Genomic DNA, 22,998 nt, shown 5'->3' on the forward strand with positions numbered 1-22,998 from the left:
GCTTACACAGTTTTAAGTTACACAGTTATTATTTTTTTCTTCTTAAGTACATATTTTCGGCGGTAAAAAAATCTCATGTCACAGACTATCTTCTTTTTTTTTCACCTCTCGTGCGTTCCGGCTTATGCATCACAAAAAAGGTGCGTTCTTAAACGCCACATATTAAAAGATATTATTAGAAAATAGGTCATATATCGACAATATAATTAAACTCTTCATACTGGCATACATGCCCGTTATTACCAACACAATAGTAAAAAGACAGACTAAAGCATTCCCGATGCATCGTCTATAATATTGAGGCAATTTATTACTAAAAACGCAATAAAACAGATTGAGCTTTAGCAGTGGAAACACATATAATTTGTACCAGTTCTTTTTTAATTCTATTTCAAATAAACTCATGTGTCAATCAAAGTTTTCATTTTATTAAAAAGAGCTCTCGGATCCGCTCCGTAACACAGTAGGTAGGTACCTATCCGAAATGAAATTGGTGATATGAATTAAATAGATGTGACATTTTTTATTAGATCAATTAACAAAGTGTAAAATAATAAAGACACGTTTATAATCATAGCTTAATTAGCCATTAATTTGTTTTTTTTTCTTCGATGGGTGGACGAGCTTGCTGCCCACCTGATGTTAAGTGGTTACCGGAGCCCATAGACATTTACAACGTAAATGCTGCCACCCACCTTGAGACATGAGTTGTAAGGTCTAACTTTTAACAGTACAACGGCTGCCCCACCCTTCGAACTGAAACGCATTACTGCTTCACGGTAGAAATAGGTAGGGTGGTGGTACCTGTCCGTGCGGACCCACAAGAAAGAGGTCCTACCACCAATAATTACGCAAATTATAATTTTGCGGATTTGAATTTAACTAAACGACTAGCGGCCCGCCCTCGCTTCGCTTCGGAAACTGTAATTTATTATCGATTTCTCCACTATTTAATGGATGTTATTATACATATAAACCTTCCTCTTCAATCACTCTATCTATTAAAAAGAACCGCATCAAAATCCGTTACGTAGTTTTAAAGATTTAAGCATACATTAGGGACAGACAGATAATGGGACTTTGTTTTATACTATGTGGTGATGTTATTCCTTCACCGTGGAAGTCAATCGTGAACGATTAGGTACCTATTGCTCGCCTTGAAGCCTATTAATATTAGCATCAACAGTTCGATGTTTCAAATTGAACTTCAATTGAGTTTATTCCATTCGAATAGCTAAAGAAGTTTTTTGTTATATTTTTTCTAGAACTTTAAATGGCTCTCCTGTAATATTGCAAAAATGTTGCTTAAGTCAAAGCTAGCTTTCCACTACACGAAATATCCTTAAACACTAATTAATATTAAAACAATTTACAAAATATACAAACTAAATCCGACCATACTTATAATATCAAGACTGGTTTTAAAGCAAACCGAATTTAGAAGTAAATTAGGTTTTTTTTTTGTTGCGAGTCTTTGTATATAAATTTAATTCAAACGTTTTCTCTTTATCTATATATATATAAATGAATTGCTGTTCGTTAGTCTCGCTAAAACTCGAGAACGGCTGGACCGATTTGTGGAATTAATTGTGAATTATTTGTGGAGGTCCAGAGAAGGTTTAAAAGGTTAGATAATTATGAAAATGTTCGGAATTAAATAAAAATAACAATTTTGTTTTTCCTTTGATGTGTCCCCCGTCGAACGGATTCATTTTGTTTGTCTTAAGTTTATTTTATACAAAAGTTTAGGTCTTTTATATTTTATCGATTGAGGCACTACGAAGTCTGCCGGGTCAGCTAGTTCTGTATTAAAAAGTATAAATAAAACACGTGTGCCTTAGTAATTTTAAATTCATTATAACACAGTAGTAATGAAATTTTAAATTAATTAACTTACATTTTTTCCTTTGACCTATCTATTCGCGGATCGCGGCGTTATTGCAGCGAAGCCAACATACCTATAATCACAGCGCAACATAGGAAGTTGATGCGCTCTGTCTCTTTCCATCCTGTTTCAAACTAGCTGAGCGCGACAGAGACGAATAACGTTTTGTTGCACTTTGCAAAATCCGTAGGTTGCGATATTTATAATGCTATTTACAATGATTTTTTATACAACAGATATCTTTATAGTACGGTAACTGACTCTTCAAATCTGCAAATCTGATCGCGCCATATATATCTGCCTACGTACCGATATAGTGCACACACATGTTGACAAGTAGCATTAATGGAAAGTACAAAAGATGGGATAAGCGCGTGAGTAAAAAAGATAGCTATAATTGGAACGATTACACTTGTTATATTATTATTGCATTTGTTTAGGCGCGACTAAAGACGAAACGTCCCAATTGGCCTGTTTTCGAGTCTTAACTTGACGTGCGCTAGAAACATATCTGCTTCTTTTTACTTTAATAAAATATCATTGGCTATTTATCAATTTTCGGTATCTGATAAATTGTCAAAACTTTTAAATTAACTTGAATTTTACTTAAAAACGTATAATTTTATTGTGTTTGTTCGTAAATTGATACTTTAGTGCATTTTCCGATCGACTTGAAACTTTGCACAGCATAGCTGTCGTTGTTATATATAGCAATGGGGTTTTTTTTTTCAAAAATATGGCGCTTGTTTCACGAGCCTTTAATATTATTAGGTTATAGGGTAGTATCATTGGGTTCGCTCGTAGATAATTAAATTACTATTATCTTATTTTCTACTTAGCACGTATTATTTACTGCAGTAAAATTGTATATTTAACAATATATTAACCCTTAGACTGCCGTGTAATAAACATTTTAAACTAATCACGTTATGTGGTTAAATACAATCCACTGAGTTTTTAGCCGGATCTTCTCAGTGGGTCGTGATTCCAATCCGGTGGTAGATTCAACGAAGCACTTTTCTTGCTAGGGCCAGTGTTGGCAAATTCTTTCAGTTTGAGCCCGTGAGCTCACCAACCGGTATCAACGTAGTTAAAATAGCCTCTTACCAGCAAATAGCTAGGTTTAAATGCGCTATTGTAATTGTCAGCTTTACATCAGGATTTTCACACAATAAGATCTATTACTATGAAAATACAATACAATCATATAATACACATTTTGTTATAGTTATGCAACTCAAGCACTCCACAAAAATGCTTACGGCCCTCGGCCACTAGATGGCTTCGATTCGATTAGTTTCTCATTGCTCCTATGGACGGATCCTTTACCTATTTTATTTTTAATAGCGACCCGCCCTCGCTTCGCTTCGGAAACATTAAAACACACATGAAACAAACAAAAAAAAGTAGCCTATGTTCATCAGGGACAATGTCGGCTTCTAATGGAAAAAGAATTTTTCAAATCGGTCCAGTAGTTTCGGAGTCTATTCGAAACAAACAAACAAACAAATCTTTCCTCTTTATAATATTAGTATAGATTAGTATAGATGAAGTATTTTGTAAATTTGACTATAAAAAATATAGACTTGTATGATTTATAATTTTTTTTTATTTTCTATGTTTAGTTATACAATACTTAAATGCCTTTACTTTAACAACATATAAGCTTAAGGGCATCCAGTATAAGATGTCGGTAGTTGCTATACAAAAAAATATTTGTCTTCAAGTTTCAGATGTCAAAATGTTTTAGAGCCCATATTACAATTCTAAAGTTAACATATTTATTACAAAAAGCCACGTCTTAGGTTTTACACAATCACCCATTTTGTTTTGGTTATAGCAACTACAACTTCTGTTAAACAAACAAACGGAATGACTGCGAAATAATACAATAAAATATAGCTTAATATTCACAATAAATATTTTAGCGGTTTTTACATGACTCTTATATTAATTTACTTTGTATAAATTACTAAGAACACTCCATAAATATCATAATTTAACTAACATTAATATTATCCCGCCTAATAATATATGGCGCCAACAACATGATTTCCGTAACAATTGCAATATTTAATCAAATTATTAAATTAATAATTAGATTAAGTATTATAATTAAACATTAATAATTATTGTTAAGTAAGTACAACATAATGTATTATTAATATTTATGCTTTATTAATATTTGATTATTTTATCAGTCATTTATGTTTTTAAACAATAATATAAATATTTAAACATATTCTGAGCATTACATGAAAAGAGTGTCCGCTAAATATTAAATAACAGTTAATTAACAGTTTCATCTTGATAATAAATAACACCATAGAATAAACTAAAGTTTAAATCATGTTAATTATTGCAAACAGTCGCGTTTGCGCCCATATAACCTTAGTCGAGACAAATTGTGCCTTGAATTGTATTGGCGAGTAAGTATTTAGGTCAGCGGGGTCACTGACTGCAGACACTGCGGCTAGAAGGCAACCATTGGAATTAATACACAATGCATTTCTCGTGATTGTAGTGTTGTAAATAAGCGTTATATAAACTCGCGTAATTATCAGAGGTCACGTGAGGTATATCGTAAAAAAAATTAAGTTTTTTTTTTCCTACCTAAGCTGATAGCCTTGAGAGGCTATATCAGCGTCGCCTTAACTATTAGGTGAGCTCACGGGGCTCAAACCTGATGACGTTGCTAACACGAACCCTAGCAAGAGCCGTGCTTCGCAGAATCTACCACCGGATCGGAAACACGACCCACAGAGAAGATCCGGCAAGAAACTCAGTGGGCTGTGTCCGAGGGTTAATTTACTCGTCGAGCCCTTCGTCACAAGCGACGGGTTCGACGAGAACGGTGACCGGTGCTTGAGGTACCTAAAAGCATCGTTAGTAGATCGGGAGGATCCGAAATGACGTGTTTGGGACGACGTCGACTGCTTTCCATTGTGTCCACAGGATCGGGAATGATTTTTTAAGCATCACTGCCTTAGTTAATTTGGAAGTTCTTTGACGGAACGGATAATGATATTATATCGAGGTATTGAAGCGACATTTTTGCAATTTCACAGGAGAGTCGCTTACTGAATAAACTTAGGAAAAAATATCTTTAAAAAAAAACTTCCGTAATTCGTGATTCGTTTCCAAATGATTCTTTTCCACCTGATGGTTGTCTGGAAGAGATCGCTCTTAGCGATAAGAATGCCAATTGTATTTTTTTTGTATTTAATGTATCGCACTGTTTATTTGTTTTTTGGTGTATAATAAAGAATCATCTCTCTCTCTCTCTCTCTTCCTCTCTCTCTATCTCCTTCTCTCTCTCTTCTTCAGCTCTTCGAATGGGGTAAACTAATTGAAGTTCAATTAAAAACATCGAACTGTTGATGCTGATACTAAATATAAAGCATCTTTGATTATGAAGACAATTAATGTCGCGTGTTAAGCGAATTTTTGTTCATAGCAAATGGCCTTTCACTCCTCGATATAATTAAGATGAGAACGTCGACAGGAGAAACCGGAATTTTCGTAACTTGAAAAACCTAACTTTACATCAGAGCCATAAGACTATGTATTTTAAAAATTCACAAATCACCCCATCTATTTATTATAAACGCGAAAGTTTGCAAGAATGTATGGATTTATGGAAATATTTTATTGCTGGTTTTTTTTTAGTAGAGTAATGTATTTTTTATGAAGCTATCGTTTCTAGACATGTGTAAGTAATGCGAGTGATATTACTCCGGTAATATTACTCTACGATGTAATGCAACATCACACATTACGCGAAGGAAACAAACATCATACTATCACCCACAGAACAATATTACTTCTAGCGAAGCTATCACCCAACATGTTTCTTTCTTTGTCGTGTAATGTTGCTTGATACACGAACGGAACCGAGCGAGCGAGACAGACCGATCTACGCAAAATAAATGAGCAAGCGACACGGAATTATTCCTAGTGATTTTGAACCGTATGCCCTGGCCGCTAGGTACATTTTTATACCTATGGTACGTCTGAATTTTAATATAGGTATAATAACCGGCAAACTTCTTGAGCATTTGTTGACGTAGTGGGGGTAAGTTTGCGCATGGTACACTCACGTGCAAAACCATTACTTACTCTGCGTCATAATGCTATTAAATTATTAAAATCAACATATGTATTTATTTATATATTTATTAGAACATCAACAAAACATATAGGTTAATAATTGTAATAATTTAATCTTGGGGTAAAATGATATTCCTTCTATTAAGTCAAAACTAGAGCTGTTGCCAGGTCTTGGTTCAGTTGAAGCGAAGCTGGTATTTGTAATTTTTTTTCGTTATCATAATCTTGACCATCATCATCATCACTGTTTTCATCACCCGAGTCGCTATCATCGTGATGAGTCGACATAGGGCTCATCGGCGTAGTTTACAACTCGGTCGATTCGGTCTTCTTTTTTGTCTATAATTAATTATTTTTTGAAGATATTCGATTCGTAGTAATCGAATGTTACTTTTTTCATTTACCAGCTTCCGATTATTTTCTGTTCTTTTTTTCCATCTGAAGCCTAGCTCTTTCATAATCCGTCGTAAGCTTAATTCCGAGCCATTAAAATTTATATCTTCTTTAAATTTTTCGAAGCCTTTCTACGGTACGGAGTTTCGCTGCTTGTTATGTAGTTATTATGATTACATCTTTTTATTACAGATTGAACGAAACTATCCATTCCGGTAACTTTCTTCTTCCCTGATCTTTTCTTACCCGGAGTCCGAAACACGGCGAGCAAGCCAGAGCCTTTAGCTTCGTTAATAATGCACCTAACAGTACTCACTGATGTTTTTGTTGCTTCCGAAGTCTGTTTTAATTTTTCCATATCATTCTTCTCATGTTTTATAAAGAAGCAATATACGTCGTACACAATCTACCCTTTCTTTTAAGTACTACACCAGTTTGTCACGGCATAGTGTATGTTTTATAAAAAATCAACAAACACTCAACAAATAGCAATGGCAACAAAGTCCACAAGCAATTATAACAAATAACTTAACGATTAATAACGATAGACTTTCCACTGTACGCAAGCGTACTTTTGGGAGCAAGCGGAATGAGGGCGCGGTGCGGGACGCAGGGTTCGACTGATCTACCAATAACGCGCTCGATACGATTTCCCCTGCCGTCGCGCCTCACCCCCACCACCAAAGTGATCTAAAATTCGGTTCTGCGCAGTCAAGGTCATTTGCTCAAGAAGTTTGCCGATTACTATATTTGTGTTTATATTTTTCATGCGGCCAGCCGGTAGTTCCCCGCAAGTAGTTACTTAATTTTTTATTCGCAACTTTTGTAAAATCGCTAGTCGCTCGTAATTGTTTAGTAATATTTCATATTAATTTTTGTGTTTGAATTACATAAGCACTTGTTTGAAGATAGTTTTATTATTTGTTTTAATGCGTGTTTAATAAGTGAAAGAAAGAATGGCGTCTAAATGAAAGTACAGTCCTCTTTGGATGTACTTGAGGAGACCGCGCCGAAACAATGCGTCTACTGCTCTCGTATATTAACATTATTGTTGAGCTCAATTTGCAGTCTAAGTCGCCATATGAAATCTGTTCATCCCGCAATAAATTATATTAAGTAAAAAATAAAATTATTATATTATTAAGTAAGTCAATCTCTGTCAAGTAATATAACAGTGTATTACAATACAAAGTACTATGAACACATCACTTAAGTAATGATTCGGGTGTATAGATACAATGTATTCGTCACAGTATCTATTGAACGCACCGAGTAATGTTAAGAGTGATGTGTAATGTTTTCGAGTAATATCACCTGTCTGTAAAAATGATGTCATATCACATTACATTGGGAAGTGATGTTTTGCGCAAGTCTAATCGTTTCATTTAGCTGTACTATCATCATGAAGCGGAAATGACGCTAATATAACGTTTTAAAAATATGATTTTTTTTAAATCAGGATCGATTTTTAAGCTATTGCATAGATTTTATCGGGGGCCTTGAGCGCGGCTTGAGAGCGGAATCGTGAAATTCCGTAACGAAAAAAACCTTCCAACCCTCACTACGCCTACTATGTAGCTCGCGTTCAACACATCCACACGTTGTGCTTGTGTAGTGTTTAGAGTAAGATGTCTGAACACCGATTTATGTACTATCAAAATATGTGATATAATTTCATGGGTAACACAATGATAGCGCGATTCAGCTTTTGCGTCAAGCGCCATCTATCGGCGACAAACGGAATTGTAAAATAGAAAATTATATCACATTACAATGCGTTGGCGTGCCATTTTCTATCGCTTAGTCGAAATTTTTTTATTGCTACTCCTACTACTCATTCAGTGATTGGAGTGGCATTAAAAATAAACTAGCTTTACCGTTGATTCTGGGCGAATGAGAGTTAGAACTAGCATCCAAAGGCGTGTCTCTATCCCATGTAGCGCCCTCTAGTGAGTGCGCGGTCAAATAGGAATACTCAAAATGTAGCAGATTCATTGAAAGTTAGCCCACTGAGTTTCTCGCCGGATCTTATTTTATTGTTGTTTTAATATTAAATTATTATTGTCGATTTATAATTGCATAAGTTGATAAAAAATGCTATGCAATAGCTTTACCGCGGTAGTCTCCGAGTGCCACACGTGTTTTTTTCCCCGTCCCATCATCAAAGGTGTCATTAGTATTATCGTCTGTCTTCGTTTTCGGAAGCGGTCTCCTAACACCCAGTATATAATATAGAGATGGTCAATTGAAAATTGGTATGCGCCTACACTGCTATAAAACTAGTGATCCACCAGGTCAGAAATGACGTCTTTAATACGTCTACTAAAGTACGTACTACTACTACGTACTAATAACGTCTGCCTACGTTTGCCACTAGGGACGCTGTTCCAACTAAAAATTTGAGTTAACTTTTACGCTAGCGAGAACGTTAAAAAGCTCGCCCTAAACACAAGCATTATAATCGCCAGAAACGTTATAACTAATTGCACCAATGGATTATTTTCTTTGTAATACAATTAACAATAAACTTCATGTCATATTTCAGGAGTTTTCGAACCTCGACGATCAGGTCCTGGGCTGCTCGGCGCCTCCCACGACCGCGCTGTCGTGCTCCATTGACCTTCCAACAGAGAATAATGTTGAGGTGAGCCGGAAAAACGAATTTATTAAGAAATAACTAGGAAAAAATCACGCACATGAGGTCGTCGTGGCCTAAAGGATAAGACGTCCGGTGGATTCGTATGTAGCGATGCAACAGTGTTCGAATCCCGCTAGCAAGTACTAATTTTTCTAATGAAATAGACGTACTTAACAAATGTTCACGATTGACTTCCACAAGAATTATCTGAAATTGAATTTTTGTGTCAACGTTAACGATATGTAAAACAATGAAAAAAAAATAACGAAGGCGACCGAATCAAGAAATTCCGTAACGAAAATAAAACCTAACACCACCCTACTCCGCCTACCATGTAGCTCGCGTTCAACACATTCACACGTTGCGCAAATAAAATATGATTGTCTAATTATAATTGCATAAGTTGATAAAAAATGCTATGCAATAACTTTACCACGGCATTCCCCGAGTGTCACACGTGTTTTTTTTCTAAAGTCTTTATTGTGGAGGCCGAGGGGCTTTCGCCTCGATTGTCCTCCCCTAAATCTAGCCCTGCAGCAGATGCAGACATGTAGGCTTGAGAGAGTACAGGATTAACCTAAATATATTTTCATCTGCAGGCGACTCTGTCTTCAGACAAGGCCGGGTCGTTGCTCTCCGTGCGTTCGGCCCCAATCGAGAAGCAAAGACCTACCAGTCTGGTGTTGGAGCTGCCTTTAGCTACGGTACGTGTGCTTGCTAGTTTAGCTCAATAACCAAAGCTATTTGAATCTGAAGTCCAGATGTTTTTAGACATCATCATGTTTATGTCATCAGGAGAATAATTCTGACACGATGGCGCAATAATTAATTGTCTAAAGGGTCAAAGGCTGGACTCGCAATGATTTAGCTGATGACATAGAAGTTAGTGCCGTATTTGTTTACAGGTCTAAGGTCTAAAGATAAGAGGGCGTACGCAGGGCCGGATTTAAACCGAATGCCGCTCCTGGGTACCGGAAAAAGATTCGCCCCATTACTGGAATTTTACTTAAACTTACAGTTTATATATTTTATTTTTCAAAATTTAAATACGTACTTTATTGCCAAAACTTTATATGAATACTAGCTGACCCGGCAAACGTTGTGTTGCCTTAAATAATATTTTTAGGGAAGTTTTACTGTAGAAGGTGTGTGGCGCATTTACGTTGTAGATGTCTATGGGCTCCAGTAACCACTTCACATCAGGTGGGCTGTGAGCTCGTCCACATAGCTAAGCAATAAAAAAAAAAAAAAGAAAAAAAAAAAAAAAAAACCTCATTTAACCACATAATACCACATTATAAACAAAAAAATATATCCAAAAAATTAAAATAAAAAATAAATGTTTGGGGTGGACAACCCTTTTCACTTAGGGGTATGAAAAATAGATAGTAGCCGATTCTCAGACCTACTGAACATACTATTGATACACAAATAAAACCAACAAAACATGGCTGAAAAATGTATAGTATTGTATAGCTCTCAAATATATTAAGTGTTTAATCTATGATGTATAGTGAGTAAGTAAGACAGGAGACCGGCTTCGTCCCCATCCCTACTACGTGATTTTTGCTGGATCAGTGGTGACACCTGGTGGGGATAGCTGATCGATTGATAGTTGATCAGTAGTCGACCGGCGAGCGCGGGAGATCAAATTCAATTTAAAAAAAATCATAATTAAAGGAACTTGAAAGTATAAACTCTGAATAAGAATTTATCGTACTACAACTATAATATTTGATTGCCATCTTGCAACCTTATTGCGGATGGAAAAATAGGGGTTGATCGTATAAGAGTAAAATTGAGAATAATATGATTTTTTTTATTTTAAGTCATGATAAAACTAAATAAAAAACTTGCCAAAAAAATAAAGTTTATAATTAACAAAAAATAGGGGTTGATCATAGAGGGATGAAAAATTGAGAGTAACATCAGATTTTTTATTTTAATTCATGACAAAATAAAAATAAAAATGAAAATCTTGCCAAAAAAATTAAAGTTTATAATTAACAAATAAAAAATAGGGGTTGATCGTAGAGGGGTGAAAATTTCAGAGTAATATGATTTTTTTAATTCTACGTCATAACAAAATAAAAACAAAATTCTCGCAAAAAAATTTAAAGTTTTTAATTAGCAAATAAAAAATAAGGGTTTATCGTAGAAGGGTGAAAATTGAGGATTGTATGTGTTTTTGTATGTTGTATCATAAAAAAATAGAAATTAAAAATTTTGTCTAAAAAATAAAAAAATAAATTTAGGGGTTAAACCCCTAACATTTAGGGGGATGAAAAATAGATGTTGGCCGATTCTCATAGATACCGGATAAGCACAAAAAATTTCATCAAAATCGGTCAAGCCGTTTCGGAGGAGTATGGCAACGAAAACTGTGACACGAGAATTTTATATATTAGATTTGTTTTTTTTTCTTACTTTCAAAAATTTGCCGCTCTGGGCACTTGCCCCGACTGCCTCTAGTGTAAATCCACCACTGGGCGTATGATAAAAATCTAACTCGCAATATTTGATCGGACCGTGTTGTCTATTTTTTATTTTTATTGCTTAGATGGTTGGACGAGCTGACAGCCCACCGAAGTCATGTTTTAAGGGTAGGTCAGGGTTTGTTAGTGCCAATTCAAACTTCGGTCTTATGCGTAAAGGGGCAGAGGGTGGGTGGCGACGTTCACGCTGTGAGCTCCGGTGATCACTCAACATCAGCGTTATACTGATGATGACAATACATTACATTGCACCAGAAAGTTGTGTGTTGAGATGCTATACTGCCCTTGGACCGTTATAGAACTCGGCTCGTTAAATTTGTCCCAAAGAGTTCTATTCACAGGGTGCCATTTTATACAGTGATGCTTATTCGCACTTCCTTCAATCACGTTTTCAATATAGGTATAGTAATCGGCAAACTTCGTGAGCAAATGACCTTGACTGCGCAGAACCGAATTTTGGATCACTTTGGTGGTGAGGGTGAGGCGCGACGGCAGGGGAAATCGTATCGAGCGCGTTATTGGTAGATCAGTCGAACCCTGCGTCCCGCACTGCGCCCTCATTCCGCTTGCTCCCAAAAGTACGCTTGCGTACAGTGGAAAGTCTATCGTTATTAATCGTTAAGTTATTTGTTATAATTGCTTGTGGACTTTGTTGCCATTGCTATTTGTTGAGTGTTTGTTGATTTTTTATAAAACATACACTATGCCGTGACAAACTGGTGTAGTACTTAAAAGAAAGGGTAGAAAATTTGTGTACGACGTATATTGCTTCTTTATAAAACATGGGAAGAATGATATGGAAAAATTAAAACAGACTTCGGAAGCAACAAAAACATCAGTGAGTACTGTTAGGTGCATTATTAACGAAGCTAAAGGCTCTGGCTTGCTCGCCGTGTTTCGGACTCCGGGTAAGAAAAGATCAGGGAAGAAGAAAGTTACCGGAATGGATAGTTTCGTTCAATCTGTAATAAAAAGATGTAATCATAATAACTACGTAACAAGCAGCGAAACTCCGTATCGTAGAAAGGCTTCGAAAAATTTAAAGAAGATATAAATTTTAATGGCTCGGAATGAAGCTTACGACGAATTATGAAAGAGCTAGGCTTCAGATGGAAAAAAAGAACAGAAAATAATCGGAAGCTGGTAAATGAAAAAAGTAACATTCGATTACTACGAATCGAATATCTTCAAAAAATAATTAATTATAGACAAAAAAGAAGACCGAATCGACCGAGTTGTAAACTACGCCGATGAGCCCTATGTCGACTCATCACGATGATAGCGACTCGGGTGATGAAAACAGTGATGATGATGATGGTCAAGATTATGATAACGAAAAAAAAATTACAAATACCAGCTTCGCTTCAACTGAACCAAGACCTGGCAACAGCTCTAGTTTTGACTTAATAGAAGGAATATCTATTTTACCCCAAGATTAAATTATTACAATTATTAACCTATATGTTTTGTTGATGTTCTAATAAATATATAAATAAATACATATGTTGATTTTAATAATTTAATAGCATTATGACGCAGAGTAAGTAATGTTTTTGCACGTGAGTGTACCATGCGCAAACTTACCCCCACTACGTCGACAAATGCTCAAGAAGTTTGCCGGTTATTATACACGGATTATAAAAAATGTGACCAAATTCCTATGTTCGCAACTAAAGGTTTCTTTATTCGCGGATCCAATTGGCACATCGTTACATTGATAAAAAGGATTCCAATTTGTACTTCGGTATCCAACCGAATGTCCTTTGTAAACGCGCTTTCCATATCACGTGTTTCTGTATTCGCTGCATATTTACGGACGATTCCGATCCGGTGGTAAATTCATTCGCGAAGCAGTTGCTCTTGAGTTGTTAGGTCTCCTTTGGAGGCGATCGGGTAGCTGTTAGCAAATCCCACCCCTCCTGGCTGAGCCTTTGCTCGCCCACCATTCCTGGTGAAACTGGAAAGGCCTATGTATTGATTAATGCAAATTATTTGAAATCCGAGTTATTTGGTAACAGCAAGTCGGCGCGTATCTCTCGGCGATGTCTCCGACGGAGCAGGAGGAGGATTCCCTGCTGACGCTGTCTTCGGTGACGGCGAGGCCACTACTGGCCGCGTCAAGGAAGTTGAGACCTCCAGGGTCGAATGCCGAGTGAGTATACACGACAGGTGCGACGGTAGGCGGTCTGTGGTAATGACCGAAGCGCAATGGACTTTAAAAGAATTTGACTCACTAAAATGAAAGGTTGTTGCGAATTTCTTTTCCAAACTTTTCATTACACGGAGTTTCCATTATGCGTAGAGTAGGGGGAAACACAAAAACCTAAGAAGAAATGGATGGATTGCGTGAAAGACGATATGTGTAAGAGGGGAGTGAGCGGAGAAACGGTATATGATAGAGGAGTATGGAAGGAGGAAACATGTTGCACCGACCCCAAGTGATTGTAAGAAGGAAAGGAGAATGATGAGGGGGAAACGCCAACAACGTCTTGAGGGTATTAGCAGAAGGACTGGATGGACCGCACCCTGGCTATAGTATTCTTTATTGTACACAAAAAACAGAAGCAGCAACAAAAGCAGTAAAAAGGATATCGAGAGCCCTGGTTTTCTGTGTATATAGATGATAACCGACTTCTCCCCTTACAGGAGCATCGTCCCTCCCGACGGCGGCTACGGCTGGGTGGTGGTATTCGGCGCGTTCATGGTTCAGTTCTGGGTGGCTGGACTCTTCAAGTCCTACGGGGTTCTGTACGTGGAGATAATGGAAACGTTTCCGGATTCGTCTGCTTCGGTCGCTTCGTGGATTCCGGCCGCTCTGTCGACGTTGTGCTTGGCTTTAGGTGAGTGGATATCATTTTTCGTGTATTATTTTCATAGATTAGTGTGGTAATGATGTTCATAACTCACCGGTGGGAGGCGAAGCGATGCGTTCTGGTGCAAAGGATGGTGTGCACGCATCTGTCATACTGAGGATGTCGATCCTTGGAATATTGTATCTATATTACAATTTTCGCCACCAGCCGTTGTACTGTAAAAACGGAGACCTTAGAACTCATGTCTCAGGGTGGTTGTAGCGTTTATGTTGTTGATATCATTGTTTTCGGTGAGCACTTAACACTAGGTATACTGAGACCTCGTCCATCAATTTTTTTTTATTGCTTAGGTCCGTGGACGAGCTCACGGCCCACCTGGTGCTAAGTGGTTACCGGAGCCCGTAGACACATACAACGTAAATGCCGCTACCCACTTTGAGGTATGAGTTCTAAGATCTCAGCATAGTTACAACACCTGCCTACCTTTTAACCCGAAACTCATTGCTGCTTCATGGTAGAAATAGGCAGGGTGGTGGTACCTGCCTTTGTGGACTCACAAGAGGTCCTACCACCAGTAGAATAATAATAAAACTGATAACACAGTTTCTGTTTATGGTATTCGGTGTGGACCTGACTACCAGCACCACGCTCTTATCCGGTGTTCTCCGCAGCGCCACTCTCGTCGGCTCTCTGCGAGAAGTACTCCTGCAGGCTGGTCGTGTTCATCGGGGGGCTATTCTGCGCAAGTGGACTCGCTCTCTCGTTCTTCAGCACGGGACTGCTACATCTGCTGCTCAGTTTCGGGGTCATGACCGGTGAGTTGGGCGATGACCCAAGCGGCTGGTCTCTTGTTGTTCCCGAAGGCAGACGGACCGCCTGTCCTGTGATAGTGGTTACCGTCTTTCACAGATGCCTGTCAAATAATGTAAAAGCGTCACAAGAATTCACTTGAGGGGTGCCGTAGTTGAATAAGCTAGTTTGCGGGATCTTTTGGAACGCAATGAACGTCTTGCCTTTTAGGCCACGAACGCTATTTCCGTTTCAGCTCAGCATAAGCATCATGTACCATGTGACATACTCATAGTGACGGTTAAAGTGGATAGAAACTGGTGGTAGGACCACTTGTGAGTCCGCACCATAGATACCAACGCCCTGCTTATTTCTGCCCTGAAGCAGTTAATGCGTTTCGGTTTGAAGGGTGGGGCAGCCGTCGTAACTATACTTAAACCTTAGAACTCATATCTCAGTGAGGGTGGCCGCATTTGCGTTATCGATGTCTATGGGCTCTGGTAACCACTGAACGTCAGGTGGACCGTGAGCTCTTTCTCTTAACAATTCAATAAATATATTTACAAAAAAACGATCCAAGGGTCGGAGCCAGAAAATATCCTATGATCAAGTGTCCTAGCGACGGACTTCACTGAGCTACTGTCCGATATAAGTGGCTGAAGATGGCACGCAGACCCCTCAGGCGCTTCGCGATGCTGAGCAATTGAGCTATGGTTCGGAGAAGGAGATGTGGCTCTGATACAATATCCTCTCGTTTCCAGGTATCGGCGGAGGACTGTCCACAACGCCAGGCATCGTCATCGTGTCGCAGTATTTCGACAAGCACAGGTCGGCTCCATAAATACGAGATGAGCATTCGGTCCGGTATTCGCCAGTCTAAAACTGGTGGTAGGACGGCTTGTGAGTCTGCCCTGATCGGCACCACCGCCCTGCCTATTTCTGCCGTGGAGCAGTAATGCGTTTCGGTTTGACAAGTTCCAAATTATCGAGAACATTGCCGATAGTAATGGTCGTTTCAAAAAATTTTGCCGCCTCTCAAATCGTGAAAGCCCGGGCCTAGGCGTAAATCCATCACCGGGCGTTTCTAACACCTAACACGGCTTCGCACAACACAGGACTTTGTAGGAACGTATCTACCGCGTTATAGAAGGATTACCCGTACATACATCTATACGTTTAAATCAATACATATAAATAAAATTGGAGTGTCTGTTTGTAATATTGAAATAACCGCTTTTTACTACATGCATATGAATATATATACGGTACATACACCAAAACTACATTTTTTACAATTTTTCTCTGTCTGTCTGTCTGTCTGTTTGTTCCGGCTAATCTCTGGATCGGCTGGACCGATTTTGACGGGACTTTCACTGGCAGGTAGCTGATGATATAAGGAGTAACTTAGGCTACTTTTTTTAGACTAGCTTCGCCCCGCGGCGTCACCCGCAGTACGACAATAACCGCGGGTAACATCGCGGGACTCAACTATTCAATAGTAAAATTTAATTAATGTTTACGAAGCGAAGCGAGGGCGGGTCGCTAGTATTATATATATAGCGAGATAGCGGAGTCCTGCGGTGTTACCCGCGGTTATTGTCGTACCGCGGGTGAAGCCGCGGGGCGATGCTAGTATATTATAATAACGTGCAAACGAAACCTGTTCATCACACGAATGGTTAGCCCACTGAGTTTCTCGCCGGATCTTCTCAGTGGGTCTCGTTTCCGATCTGGCGATAGATTCTGCCAAGCACTGCGCTTGCTAGGGCCAGTGTTAGCAACTTCACCAGGTTTGAGCCTCGTGAGCTCACTTACTCGTTCGTTAACGCTGATATAGCCTCTCGAGGCTATCAGCATAGGTAGGAAAAAAACACGAATGTTTGCCCGATTTGGGAATCGAACGCACGACCCTGGGCCAGCAGTCAGCGCTGACCACTGCACCACCGAATCATTCGAATGTCGTGAACTTATCTTTTTCAGGGCGCTGGCTAATGGTATTTGCGTGAGCGGGACGGCTGCCGGCAGCTTCGTCTTCCCGATGTTGATCGAGAAACTGGTCGATGTTTATGGACTGCACGGGACCGTTCTTCTGTTAGGTGAGGGTCTGAAGGGGCTGGCGCGGGGGCTGCTCTCGGCGGGGGGCCGGTCTAAGAGGCACCCTGAGAGAGTCGTGACATTAGTTCGAAGGGACCGTCGATATATTGGTTCCAACTAGCCCTTAACGGTTATACGTGTTTAATCGTCAACACATAAGATGCTATTTAATCCACTGTCCTCCACTCTTCAAGCCACACTCTTAAGCGAAGCACAGCTCCCAATGACTTTTTTAAAACGCTTCTATGTATAAGTTCTTCTAGGCAGATGGGCATACCCACCTGATAGTGAGTGCTTACCGTTGCACATGGACTTCAGCAATGCCAGAGGTAGAGCCGAGCCGCTGCCGACCATTAAGTACTCTCCACAAGTCTCGTTTGAAGAAGGACATGTCATAGCGCTCGGGAAACACCGTGGAGGGGAGCTCATTCCATAGCCGGATGGTACGTGGCAAAAAAGATCTCTGGGAACGCACTGTGAATGAACGCAGTGGCTTCAGGTAGCATGGATGAACTCTACTCCTGTGGCGGGCGGTGCGACGGTAAATACGAGAAAACTATATGACCCTCTGAACGCCAATCGAGTTGGTACTAATGGCGGTAGATTTTCCGAAATTTCGCTTTAACTACAAAAATGTGTACCCGCCTGCGGGATTCGAACACCGGTGCATCGTTAGATACGAATGCACCGGACGTCTTATCCTTTAGGCCACGGTATTACGAGTGATGTTGAGAATAGAGCATGTATAGCTATTTTACGACCGGCCTACAAGAAACAGCCTGGTCTGTGCGAGGACTAAGATTATCGTCATCAGCATTCGCACCCGTACGCAGGTGGGGGGATGCTGCACGTGTGCGTGGCGGCGACCTTATACCGTCCCCCGCCGGTGGCAGGCTGCGGGGAGCGGACCCCAGCGACCACCACCACGACCGAACACTCCACTCTACTCAACGACATCAACGATGGTGAGGTTCCGCCATAAGACAGGTCCCCAGCTAGGGATCCATATAAAATTATATGGCACAAACATTATCTGGAACACATTAAATTCAACTTACAGTTATGTTAATAGTAAGTGTTGGAGTGAATCACAGATTTTATGAGGTCGGTTTTTTTATATTTTTTTTATTGCTTAGATGGGTGACTAGCTCACAGCCAACCTGGTGTTAAGTGGTTACCGGAGCCCATAGACATGTACAACGTAAATGCCGCCACCCACCTTGAGATATAAGTTCTAAGGTCTCAAGTATAGTTACAACGGCTGCCCCACCCTTCAAACCGAAACGCATTACTGCTTCACGGCAGAAATAGGCAGAGTGGTGGTACCCACCCGCGCGGGTTTTTGATTTTTATTTTTTTCGGTCCATTGTTTTGGAGATCGCCCGCGAGATCTTTTGCCCTCGATTTTCCCTTGCCCCGCCAACCGCTCAGTGGAGTCCTCATTACACTAATTGCATTAACAGGTGGCAAAATCGAGCCGCTAAAGGACAACTGCCTCCACAGCTTGTTCCACCACAATCCCGAACTGACCCTGAACCAGAAGAACGTTTTGCTGCAAGAAGAAACGAAAAGAATGAACCTAATGACGGAGATAATGCATCCGAACTTAATACAAGTAAGCCGATAAGTAGTGTATGATTTACTGACTCGTTGATGCAAAGGTTAGGCTCTCATTCTTTCTTCATTTCTTTCTTTCTTTCGTTCAATTCTTTTTTTGAATTTTTTTTAGAAAGAGGTAATCGAATAATTCCGTCCTCATAGAGCATCATCTTTGTCGCACGCTACCGCGTTCAGTGTGTGTGCGACAGAGACAACGCTCTACGATGCCGAAATCGTGTCTCTTTCCAACGGTCGATGTGCGATATTTATTTACCACTCACTTATGTACCATACGATATAGGCTTAATTATTCTAAAACGTTGTTCGAAGGTAATGCGACAGTCCCAGCTGTCTGACTCTGAAGATTCCGAAGGGATGGACGTCCTCGGGGTGGTCGGTAAGTTGTTGCCTGGACTGGACTCTAAATATTTACCGGTGGTGGGACGTCTTGTTAGTCCGCACGGGTAGGTACCACCAATCTGCCCATTTCTGCCGTGAAGCAGTAATGCTTAAAGGTAACGTGTTTAACGGTAACGGTAACATAACATCAGATGGGCCGTGACCTCGTTCACATACCTAAGCAATAAAAAAAATCTACTGTAAGCTGGTGGTGGGTCTTCTCTTGACTTAACCTAGTCATCATGAAGGCCATTCTAGTTTTAAAGGCATCTTGCAAGCAATCAGATTCAATCAAATTATTATTGCCCTTTTGGACAGACGGGCATACGGCCCACCTGATGACGGTGAGTGGTTACCGTCGCCCATAGACTTCAGCATTGCCAGGGGCAGAGCCAAGCTGCTGCCTACCGATAATCAAAAACTACTGCTATTCATTTAGGTCTACCGCGCGAGGTAGTGAGACTACGCCTCCGGCCGATCAGATCCTCGTCGATCCTTCATTCAGTTGAGGACCTGTCTACAGACAGCACTTGCGTCTACAAGGCTTCGAGAAGGAAATTGAGTCGGTGAGATGCTATGTCCCATTCAACGGTATTACTATATAACGGTGGAGTGAAGTTCTGTGCAGGGTGGTGGAAGCCAAGGATCGTGCTCTTCTTCTTCATCGTTCCCTCACCGCTGAGGATCGCGACCACATGTGACTTTCCTCCCCAGTGTCCGATCATGGGTGGCACGGACCATATGGTATAGATTACCACCAACCGCTCGCTTAACCAGATTTGACCCGAAATTATTAAATTATCGTGCTCAGTGGTGTTCGATTGGAGAGGCCTATGTCCAGCAGTGAGCTGCTATAGGCTGATGATGATGATGATGATTCAATGGGATTTTGTATACGCAATTATATCGACTACAGTCACTTCGGTGATTTATCCACTCCATACTAGATGGCGTTACTACGCTATCAGCCACATCATTCGTATCGCGCGAATGCCCACTGAGTTTCTTCCACGGATCTTCTCAGTGGGTCGCGTTTCCGATCCGCTGGTAGATTCTGCGAAGCACTACTCTTACTAGGGCCAGTATTAGTAAGTTCTCTCAGGTTGAGCCCGTGAACTCAACAGTCCGCACGTAACTAGAATAGCCCCTTAAACTACCGATGATTAAGTAGGGGCAGAAAAACGGATTTTCGGCTTAAACTTGTTCTCGCGTCATACCACGATTGAATTGATTGTAGGTCCTATTGAGCTGTCTTTATCAGCTATTTTTGCGTGATTCAGTAATATACAAATGCATTATGATTTTTACGCCAGCTCTCTGTATATTCGTCCGCCCGTGACCAGCCGCTTGACGCAGAGCAAGCTCGCCGACCAGGTCATCAGGAAAGAAGTTGAAATTAAGTCCGAAGAACCCGAGAAGAAACCGAGCAAGGGTTGCGTTGAAAAGATATCCAGGTATAGATATTTCCCTTGATTATTCCCGCAACAAAATGAAATATTATATTAAGACATAAAATGCGTATTTTCACGTATACATAATTATATTATCTTTTATATATGTCGGCGCAACGTGACTGTTTAGGTAACTAAAAATAGTTAAAGTTAACTATTTAATTAATGTTACATACACATTTGAACAACTGTTTAAGACGATATTTAAGAGAATTCACGACTAAGCTACCCCCACTATTCTACTATGAATACGAGTGACTATTGTTGCACAAAATATTCCGGCTCGAGCAGTCGAACGGAGCGGAGCTCTCTGTTGAAATCGCTGTACACTTGAAATGCAATAAACGGATTTCATTGGAAAAGTGATTCTTGATTACTGTCACTATGGAAGGCAATCATAATGATGAAGAGAATGGCGTCAGCGACGCTGACGTCATCATTTTAAAAACACCATGGAACCAGCCAACTCCGTCATATATATACTTACATTTCATAAAATTCGACTTGCTACGTTCGTCGGAACTCGTTAAGTTTTATGTGTACATACAAATACACATACATTCTATTTTATTCTGTCACTGAGGACTATTCAAATCAAAATCAAATCCAATCAAAATTTACCATGGCACCGCCCGCCAGCAGTGAAAAGTTCATCCATACTACCTAGAACCACTGCGTTCAGTGCCCCAGTGCGTTTCCAGAGATCTTTTCTCCCATGTATCATCCGGCTCTGTAATGAACTACCCTCCACGGCGTTTCCTAGTCGCTACTACAAGTCCTTCCATAGACAAGCACGAGAGGAAAAAGGCATTTCATTTTTCAAAGAGAGATCGAGAGAATCCGCTGGATGCGGCGCCAGACCGATCGTTATGGCGATTGTTAAAATTTGAACTAATAAGGATGTACAACACACAACGGTCGTGTCTATAAAATTGGCTAAGTTATAGTTATGGTGCAGTAGAGAGGGTGAATCGGCGGAGACGGGGGTGATGACCTGCAATTACCTCAGCACGATTTGATGCGGCTCGAGCTTAACCCGAACTCTGGTGATAGGATCTCTTGTGAGTCCGCACGGGTAGGTACCACCACCCTGCCTATTTCTGCCGTGAAGCAGTAATGCGTTTCGGTTTAAAGGGTGGGGCAGTCGCTATAGCTATTCTTGAGACCTTAGAACTTATATCTCAAGGTGGGTGGCGCATTTACGTTGTGGATGTCTATGGGCTCCAGTAATCACTCGGTTCCAACACTCGGTGGGCTGTGAGCTTCATCCACCCACATAAGCAAAAAATAAAAAAAACTCATGGATACTTTACTTTACTCATTGTTGTGGCAAACCATGGCAGGAAGGCTATGTACCGCGGTGAGAGCCTGTGTAAAAAAAAGTGTTTTTTTTTTTTTAAGATACTTGGACGTTTCGCTGTTGAAGTCGTGGCGATTCGGTTTGCTTTGTACGTCTGTGGCGCTGATGTCCTGTGGCTCCCCTTACGCGCTGTACTACTTGCCGGCGTACACGGTCGCCATAGGGCACACGAAGGCAGCCGCCGGTGAGTACTGTAGTTTTTATACCCGTCCTTACGGATCCATCAGATCCAATAACCTTTGCATTAGACGCCCTCAGCTCTAACACTAGGAGCAGGCTTAGGGACCCCGGTAACCGTACTCGTCGAACTCTGCAAAGAATTCGACAAGCAACCTAACCCATGAATCAGCTCGCTGAGTTTTTCGCGCCGGATCTTCTCAGCGGGACGCGATTCCGATCCGGTAGTACATTCATTCGCGAAACAGCTGCTCTTGAGCTGTTAGGTCTCCTTCGGAGGCGCTCGGGCAGCTGTTAGCAAATCCCGCCCCTCCTGGCTGAGCCCTTGCTCGCCCACCTGTCTTGGTGAAACTGGAAAGGCCTCCGGGCCAATCCTAATTTTCCTTCAACCCAAAAAAAGAATAATTGTATAATCGAATAATAGATGGCATTGTTTTGACGGTTGAATGTTTACATAATTTAATAAGAGATGACGCTGTTTCTTTTCTGAAGGGCTGTCTGGTTTAAGCGTCATTATTGGAACTTTACAGGAGAGCCATTTCAAGTTTAACGTTTGGAAAAAATATCATAATGAAAAAAAGAAACTTCCTCAGCTATTTGAATGGAGTAACCTTAATTAATGTAGGTACAATTAAAAACATCGAACTGTTGATATTGATACCAAATAAAACGCACCTTTAATTACAAAGATAAATGTCGCATACCTATTAAGCGAATTTCCTTTTCACCCGTCGATTTAATGCTGTTGATTTTTTTATTGGTTTTTTTATTACGCTTTATTATATGGCTAATCGA

General features: G+C 40.3%; 1 protein-coding gene across 2 annotated transcripts in view; it reads left to right on the forward strand.

The window, feature by feature from the left end:
- Sln (monocarboxylic acid transporter silnoon) overlaps nt 1-22,998 on the forward strand; it is a 29,036-nt gene that overhangs the window by 607 nt on the left and 5,431 nt on the right. The window contains exons 1-14 of one of the 2 annotated variants that reach the window (XM_089731405.1): nt 2,197-2,259; nt 8,934-9,032; nt 9,626-9,730; nt 13,540-13,673; nt 14,168-14,361; nt 15,006-15,149; nt 15,885-15,951; nt 17,104-17,219; nt 18,051-18,182; nt 18,681-18,832; nt 19,147-19,213; nt 19,655-19,781; nt 20,529-20,669; nt 22,068-22,210. In XM_089731405.1, the coding sequence (XP_089587531.1) occupies nt 2,212-2,259; nt 8,934-9,032; nt 9,626-9,730; nt 13,540-13,673; nt 14,168-14,361; nt 15,006-15,149; nt 15,885-15,951; nt 17,104-17,219; nt 18,051-18,182; nt 18,681-18,832; nt 19,147-19,213; nt 19,655-19,781; nt 20,529-20,669; nt 22,068-22,210 (1,669 nt within the window). In that variant the 5' untranslated portion in view covers nt 2,197-2,211. Of the gene's footprint in view, nt 1-2,196; nt 2,260-8,933; nt 9,033-9,625; nt 9,731-13,539; nt 13,674-14,167; nt 14,362-15,005; nt 15,150-15,884; nt 15,952-17,103; nt 17,220-18,050; nt 18,183-18,680; nt 18,833-19,146; nt 19,214-19,654; nt 19,782-20,528; nt 20,670-22,067; nt 22,211-22,998 lie in introns of those variants that run through there. The other variant, XM_028176277.2, reaches the window with a different exon arrangement.

This window comes from Bombyx mandarina, chromosome 11 (assembly GCF_030267445.1).
Source record: "Bombyx mandarina strain Sakado chromosome 11, ASM3026744v2".
Lineage (NCBI taxonomy): Eukaryota > Metazoa > Arthropoda > Insecta > Lepidoptera > Bombycidae > Bombyx > Bombyx mandarina.